Raw genomic sequence first — 7,922 nt, forward strand, 5'->3', positions numbered from 1 at the left:
GAATATGTGGACATCTATAAGTACCTAGGTGTCTGGCTAGACTGCAAACTCTCCTTCCAGACTCATATCAAACATCTCCAATCCAAAAATCAAATCTAGAGTCGGCTTTCTATTTCGCAACAAAGCCTCCTTCACTCACGCCGCCAAACTTACCCTAGTAAAACTGACTATCCTACCGATCCTCGACTTCGGCAATGTCATCTACAAAATAGCTTCCAATACTCTACTCAGCAAACTGGATGCAGTTTATCACAGTGCCATCCGTTTTGTTACTAAAGCACCTTATACGACCCACCACTGCGACCTGTATGCCCTAGAGGATTCTCTGCCTCTAACCCTATTACAGGGGCTGAGTCACTGGCTTACTGGTGCTCTTTCATGCCGTCCCTGGGAGGGGTGCGTCACTTGAGTGGGTTGAGTTACTGACGTGATCTTCCTGTCTGGGTTGGCGCCCCCCCTTGGTTTGTGCTGTGGTGGAGATCTTTGTGGGCTATACTCGGCCTTGTCTCAGGATTGTAAGTTGGTGGTTGAAGATCTCCCTCTAGTGGTGTGGGGGCTGTGCTTTGGCAAAGTGGGTGGGGTTATATCCTTCCTGTTTGGCCCTGTCCGGGGGTTTCTTCTGATGGGGCCACAGTGTCTCCTGACCCCTCCTGTCTCAGCCTCCAGTATTTATGCTGCAGTAGTTCATGTGTCGGGGGGCTAGGGTCAGTTGGTTATACCTGGAGTACTTCTCCTATCTTATCCAGTGTCCTGTGTGAATTTAAGTATGCTCTCTAATTCTCTCGTTCTCTCTTTCTTTCTCTCTCTCGGAGAACCTGAGCCCTACGACCATACGTCACGGCAAACCGGGCATGATGACTCCTTGCTGTCCCCAGTCCGCCTGGCCTTGCTGCTATTCCAGTTTCAGCTGTTCTGCCTGCGGTTATGGAACCCCTACCTGTCCCAGACCTGCTGTTTTCAACTCTTAATGATCGGCTATGAAAAGCCAACTGATATTTATTCCTGATTATTATTTGACCATGCTTGTCATTTATGAACATTTTGAAAATCTTGGCTCTCTCTAATTCTCTCTTTCTTTCTCTCTCTCGGAGGACCTGAGCCCTAGGACCATACGTCAGGACTACCAGGCATCATGACTCCTTGCTGTCCCCAGTCCACCTGGCCTTGCTGCTATTCCAGTTTCAACTGTTCTGCCTGCGGTTATGGAACCGCCACCTGTCCCAGACCTGCTATTTTCAACTCTTAATGATCGGCTATGAAAAGCCAACTGAAAATTATTCATGATTATTATTTGACCATGCTTGTCACTTATGAATATTTTGAACATCTTGGCATAGTTGCAAATGAGAACATGTTCTCAACTAGCCTACCTGGTTAAATAAAGGTGAAATAAATAAAATAAAACACTCATTGGAGTCGATTACACACATTGGAGTCAATTACACACATTGGCGTCAATTACACACATTGGCGTCAATTACACACATTGGCGTCAATTACACACATTGGCGTCAATTACACACATTGGAGTCAATTACACACATTGGCGTCAATTACACACATTGGCGTCAATTACACACATTGGAGTCAATTACACACGTTGGCGTCAATTACACTCATTGGCGTCAATTACACACATTGGAGTCAATTACGCTCATTGGCGTCAATTACACTCATTGGTGCCAAAAACACTCATTGGAGTCAATTACGCTCATTGGAGTCAATTACACTCATTGTCACCAATTACACACATTGGAGTCAATTACAATCATTGGTGCCAAATACACTCATTGGAGTCAATTACACTCATTGGAGTCAATTACACTCATTGGTGCCAATTACACTCATTGGAGTCAATTAAACTCATTGGAGCCAATTAAACTAATTGAAGACAATAACACTCATTTGATCCAATTACACTCATTGAGGCCAATTAAACTCATTGGATCCAATTACACTCATTGAGGCCAATTAAACTCATTGGATCCAATTAACTCATTGGAGCCAATTAAACTAATTGGAGCCAATTACAGTCACTGGAGTATTTGACATAGGCTTTGAAAAAGCACCTGTGTATGAATGGGGACAGTACTATTAATACTTTCTAGAAATTTGACTTTAAGGATGTTTATTTTAATATTAGCTCACATAATATCATTTTAAAGTTACAATAACACTTTATTAAGGATGTTTATTTTAAGGACCCTGAACTCTCGTGTATTTTCGGAGCTATGCAACGCTTTTACAACATACAGAAGTGTGCTGGTTATCAAGGGGCAAAGTATTGTCACATTTTTTTTTCAATTGAGAGACGAGCTTAAAGTTTTCTTTACTGACCATCATTTTCACTTGTCTGACCGCTTGCATGATGACAAGTTTCTCACACGACTGGCCTATCTGGGTGATGTTTTTTCTCACCTGAATGATCTGAATCTAGGATTACAGGGACTCTCCACACCTATATCTAATGTGCGGAACAAAATTGAGGCTATGATTAGAAAGTTGTAGCTCTTCTCTGTCTGCATTAACAAGGACAACACACAGGTCTTTCCATCATTGTATGATTGACAATGTCAAATGTGATGTAGCGAAGCACCTGAGTCAGTTGGGTGCGCATTTACACAGGTACTTTCCTGAAACGGATGACACAAACCACTGGATTCGTTATGCCTTTCATGCCTTGCCTCCAGTCCACTTACTGATATCTGAACAAGAGAGCCTCATCGAAATTGCAACAAGCGGTTCTGTGATTTAAAAAAAAAATTTAACCAGAAGCCACTGCCAGATTACTGGATTGGGCTGCGCTCAGAGTTTCCTTCCTTGGCAAATCGCGCTGTTAAGACACTGATGCCCTTTTCAACCACGTACCTATGTGAGAGTGGATTCTCGGCCCTCACTAGCATGAAAACTAAATACGGGCACAGACTGTGTGTGGAAAATGATTTAAGACTGAGACTCTCTCCAATACAACCCAACATTGCAGAGTTATGTGCATCCTTTCAAGCACACCCTTCTCATTAACCTGTTGAGGACAGAGGGCGCTGTTTTCACTTTGGGGGAAAATTGTGCCCAATTTAAACGGCCTCGTACTCAATTCTTGCTCGTACAATATGCATATTATTATTACTACTGGATAGAAAACACTCTCTAGTTTCTAAAACTCGTTTGGCAGCAAACTTCCTGACCAGGAAGTGGAAAGTCTGAAAACGATGCTCTGTTCTAGGGCCTGCCTATAAATGGGCATGATACTTGTCATTGTCAAAAGACTGGCTGGCTCAGTGGACTGGTTGCCTACTTTTGCTTGACACAGCAAGTCCAACTCTCCAACCAACTCTGCCAGTTTTGGCACAGAGTTTGGGGCCATAGGAGTAGTCACATGATTGGCCACATGGTGGCACTACAGGAAAGGAAGTGAATAGATGCATAGACATAGTTTTATGTTTTCAGATTGATTATGCAGTGTGTGCTTTATTCATAATCACAGCAGGAATGAACCAAACAAGACCATCTGACCACTCATCGTGCTAAGACTCCGTTTTATTCTTTTGGATGTACTAATAACAATTATAAACATAGAGCACAATCACTTCCTATCACAAACTACTCAAACATAGCTTTAGAATAGATACGATTGCACTGGAGAGATACGCTCATTTTGTTGTTCATATGGCGTCACGGGATACATTGTTAATCTGTGTTCGATTATCTAGCCAGGGCCAGACCCACCATGTTCTGGGCTCTGCTGAAGATGGAATAGTACTGTCGGATGAAGATGTCACCCAGAATCCACAGGTCGGAGTTACTAGACTGGAGACCGGTGCGGCAGCCATAGTAGGTGGACTGTACGGGTGGCAGAGAGACAGAGAACTAGTCAAAACAATGTTACGGTCACTTCATGGCTACGTAAGATCTACACACACCACAGACACACACACACAGACACACACACACACACACACACACACACACACACACACACACACACCTGGCGGACGTAGGTGGAGGCTGGGAGAGTGAAGGCCTGTCCGTGGATGTGGAAGACCATCGCTGGCATGTTGTTGACGTTGTTACAGTTCACCACATTCTGAAAAGAGAGAGAGACAAATAGAGGTATGAGAGGAGAGAGAGGTATGAGAGGAGAGAGGTATGAGAGGAGAGAGAGGTATGAGAGGAGAGAGAGGTATGAGAGGAGAGAGAGGTATGAGAGGAGAGAGAGGTATGAGAGGAGAGAGGTATGAGAGGAGAGAGAGACGATGAATTAAACAGCGTTTGCTTTGTGAGGTAGACTGTGTGAGTTATTTTCTGGTTCTTGTTGAGTTATGTCAGTAGTGGTGATGGGAACAAATAATTTACACAACATTATGCCTGGTTCTTTGTGACACATCACCAAAACAATATTATATGACTTACGTCTCCGTTGGCGGAGTGGGCTCCCACAGCACGAGCCATGCTGGAGATGTCGGCCTGAGGTCCCACAATATTAGAGGTGCCGGTGTCCACGATAGCCTGGCAGCCGCCGTTACAGGCCACAATCTGGCCGTTCACAGTCACACTGCAATGGACACACAGATATACACAGATCAGGAGGAGATGGCTGCTTGAGAACTGTACTGAACCACTTCATCAACCAGTATCATAGGATTATATAACCCATTAATAACCATTTATAACCCTATAAAACCTTCTGTAACTGCAACAGTACCTGTCGACGGTGATCTGCCAGTACATCTGAGAGGACAGGGGGATCCATGCGATCTGGCCTTGGTAGTAGTTGGGGTCAACGCCTCCGAAGGTCACCATGCTACCAACCGCAGAGTTACTGGAGATGGACAACAACAGAGAGAGAGGGGTGAGGGGGGAGAGGGGGAGAGAGAGAGAGAGAGAGAGAGAGAGAGAGAGAGAGAGAGAGAGAGAGAGAGAGAGAGAGAGAGAGAGAGAGAGAGAGAGAGAGAGAGAGAGAGAGAGGGAGAGGGAGAGGGAGAGGGAGAGGGAGAGGGAGAGGGAGAGGGAGAGGGAGAGGGAGAGGGAGAGGGAGAGGGAGAGGGAGAGAGAGAGAGAGAGAGAGGGAGAGAGAGAGAGAGAGAGAGGGAGAGAGAGAGAGAGAAAGGGAGAGGAGAGGAGAGGAGAGGCAGAGAGAGGGAGATAGAGAGAGAGAGAGAGAGAGAGAGAGAGAGAGAGAGAGAGAGAGAGAGAGAAAGAAAGAGAGAGGAGAGGCAGAGAGAGGGAGAGAGAAGTTGCGTCAGTTCATAGTTCCATGTCTGCCAAGCCATGATGGTATGTGGGAGCCATGTGGCTCTGGTCAAAAGTATACAAAACTATATAGGGAATAGGGTTCCATTTCAGACACAGCCCTGGTTGACCTCCACTCTGACCACTCACCGAGTCAGGTAGACAGAGAACATGTCCTGGTTGACGAGATGCTGGGTCATCATGTTGTCAAAGACTGGTGTGGCCTGAGAGGCTGCCAGGCGGGGGTAAGCCAGACCCAGGATACCATCAGCCTTCATATGAGCCATGAAGGGAGCCTCCGATTGACTCAGCCCAAAGATCTGGTTCTTCACAGGGATCCCACCCACCTACAGAGGACCAGGAAGAGGAGGACGTGGAGGAGAAGAAGAGGAGAGAGGAAGAAGGAAGAAGAGGAGAATATTTGAGATAGTACTGAAACCTACACAATGTTTCTAGTCCTCATGTTGTTTCGTTGAATTCTGTTCCTTACCACAACGGTGTCGAAGCCCTCGAAGCCAGTCATACTGCCAGTGCCGTATTGGATGGACAGGCTCTTCCCAGCATTCTTGAAGGTAGAGGACAATCTGGGGTTGAACCTGTTGTGGTTTGCTGGAAGGAGGGGAGACACGATTAGCCTGGGAGTGTTTGTGTGTGTGTGTTTGTGCGTGTGTGTGTTTGAGCATGTGTGTTTGTTACAAACCGCAAGCTGCGCTGCTGCAATAGACGGAGGGAATCCACAGGTTGGATGAGCCAGTGTCAAAGATGACAGTGAAGGACTGAGGAGGAGTTCCAATGGAGATCACTCCAAAATAAGCCAACTAGAGAAGATCAAATAATGAAATAATGATTTGTATTAATAAAATACCTCCCCCTACCCTACGATATTATAAAAATTAGCTGCATGACACCAGAATACCCAAAGGTCATCAGTAATCGAATTGTTGATTTCAAACTGAAGTTCTCCTTGTGGATCAATAATTCATTTAGGAAGAAGAGGCCAAAAGAGGTGCTTCAGCCTTCTCTGCTGCCTCACACAGTGGAAAGTGGAAAGTGCTTTCCATTCTCATGCTTACATCAGCGTCGTTGGTCATCTGCTCGCTGGAGACATATAGGTTCTGGTCGTCAAACCTGGTGGGGTTGAAAGGGAACTTCCCTCTGTACTCATTCCACAGACCCTGCTCCTCCAGGCTCTCCCTGGCACTCTTCCCCTTGATCAGCGGCACCCTGTGGAGGAGGAGAAGTCCGGTTAGGCAAGCAGCTCAGTTACAGAAAGTTTCTGGTCAAAGGTCCAAGACCTTCTGGTCAAACCATTGCAATAAACGTTATGGCAGCATAGGCTAAACAACTATGTGTGACTATTCAAATCATTCACTCATTTTGGGGCATTATATCTTTCACTGCCTTCTGATCTGTAGTGTAATGTAAATATATGAGTATAGCAGGAGTATAGCAGGAGCATAGCAGGAGTATAGCCGGGGTATAGCAGGAGAATAGCATCAGTATAGCCGGGGTATAGCAGGAGAATAGCATGAGTATAGCAGGAGTATAGCAGGAGTACATCAGGAGTGTGGCGGGAGTATAGCGGGAGTATAGCAGGAGTATATCGGGAGAATGGCGGGTGTATAACAGGAGAATAGCAGTAGTGCAGCGGGGGGTATAGTAGACGTACAGTGGGAGTATAGTAGGAGTATAGCCGGAGTATAGCAGGAGTATAGCAGGTGTATAGTAGGAGCATAACAGGGGTATAGCGTGAGCATAACAGGATAATAGCGTGAGTATAGCAGGACTATAGTAGGAGTGCGGCATGAGTATAGTGGGAGTATAACAAGAGAATTGCAGGAGTATAGCAGGAGTATAACAGGGGTATAGCAGGAGTATAATAGGAGTACAGCAGGAGTATAGTAGAAGTATAACAGGAGTATAACAGGGGTATAGTGGGAGTATAACAGGGGTATAACAGGAGTATAACAGGGGTATAGCAGGATTAACGTACTGGATGATGCATTCCGAGAGTGCCACCACGGCACACAGAACGATAGCCCACTTCATGATGCGATGTCTGGTCTGCTCAGCTGTCACCTGTAGAACTCGTTCACCTGTGCCAAGAAGCAATTCATCAATCAACCCATCAAACGCAATGTATTGCAGTTCTTTTGCTCAGCGCAAACCAAGCAAGGTAGAGACCATTGAGAGGAACCAGACTCACCTGTAGATGCCTGTGGATGAGTGATCTGAGACGTGTGTGTGTGTTGTCTTATATACAGACGGTCCACAGTTCTAACTCTGCTTTCCTTTATCGCTACGATAAGAGAGTTTGCACCTGCCATGATAAGTAATGGTGAAATAATGGATGACCTCGAGACAATGTCAATCTGACGATTACCTGGGAAATGTACAGTATGTTGGTTCCAACGGCTACATTACAGTAATGTGTGTATACTGTTGAAAAGTGCCAGTTCTAATCATATAATGGCTAACCTGCCAGACTTCTCTCTAGGAGATGAGATGACTTGTGTTGACTCAGTGATATAAAGTAAAGGTCCCCACTTGCAAATACCCTCCTATCAGCACACTTTTCCCTCACACGATTAATTAACTTTTGGATTAGGCAGCCTTATTAACCTCTTGGAAAGAGGGGGCGCCATTTCCACTTTGGGAAAAAATAGTGCCCAAATTAAACGGCCTCGTACTCT

The 7,922-nt window shown here is 45.5% G+C and overlaps 1 protein-coding gene across 1 annotated transcript; it reads right to left on the minus strand.

Moving 5' to 3' along the window:
• Window positions 1-3,509: 3,509 nt before the first annotated feature.
• LOC139570034 (pepsin A-like) lies at window positions 3,510-7,458 on the minus strand. The gene is made up of 10 exons (XM_071391477.1): window positions 7,436-7,458; window positions 7,223-7,325; window positions 6,303-6,453; window positions 5,930-6,047; window positions 5,720-5,838; window positions 5,380-5,576; window positions 4,703-4,819; window positions 4,411-4,552; window positions 3,986-4,084; window positions 3,510-3,840 (listed from the first exon to the last, which is right to left on the minus strand). The coding sequence occupies exons 2-10, from the start codon at window positions 7,276-7,278 to the stop codon at window positions 3,703-3,705; spliced, it is 1,137 nt and encodes a 378-aa protein (XP_071247578.1). The 5' UTR covers window positions 7,279-7,325; window positions 7,436-7,458; the 3' UTR covers window positions 3,510-3,702.
• Window positions 7,459-7,922: the final 464 nt, after the last annotated feature.

The sequence above is a fragment of the Salvelinus alpinus genome, chromosome 3 (assembly GCF_045679555.1).
Source record: "Salvelinus alpinus chromosome 3, SLU_Salpinus.1, whole genome shotgun sequence".
Taxonomy (NCBI): domain Eukaryota; kingdom Metazoa; phylum Chordata; class Actinopteri; order Salmoniformes; family Salmonidae; genus Salvelinus; species Salvelinus alpinus.

Coding starts and splice junctions, on each gene's coding strand:
- LOC139570034 (XM_071391477.1), bottom strand. CDS start 7,278: ATGAAGTGGGCTATCGTTCTGTGTGCCGTGGTGGCACTCTCGGAATGC. Junction 6,048..6,302: donor AGATGACCAACGACGCTGAT/GTAAGCATGAGA, acceptor GATCTTCTCTAG/TTGGCTTATTTTGGAGTGAT. Junction 4,553..4,702: donor TGGCAGATCACCGTCGACAG/GTACTGTTGCAG, acceptor TGTCCATTGCAG/TGTGACTGTGAACGGCCAGA.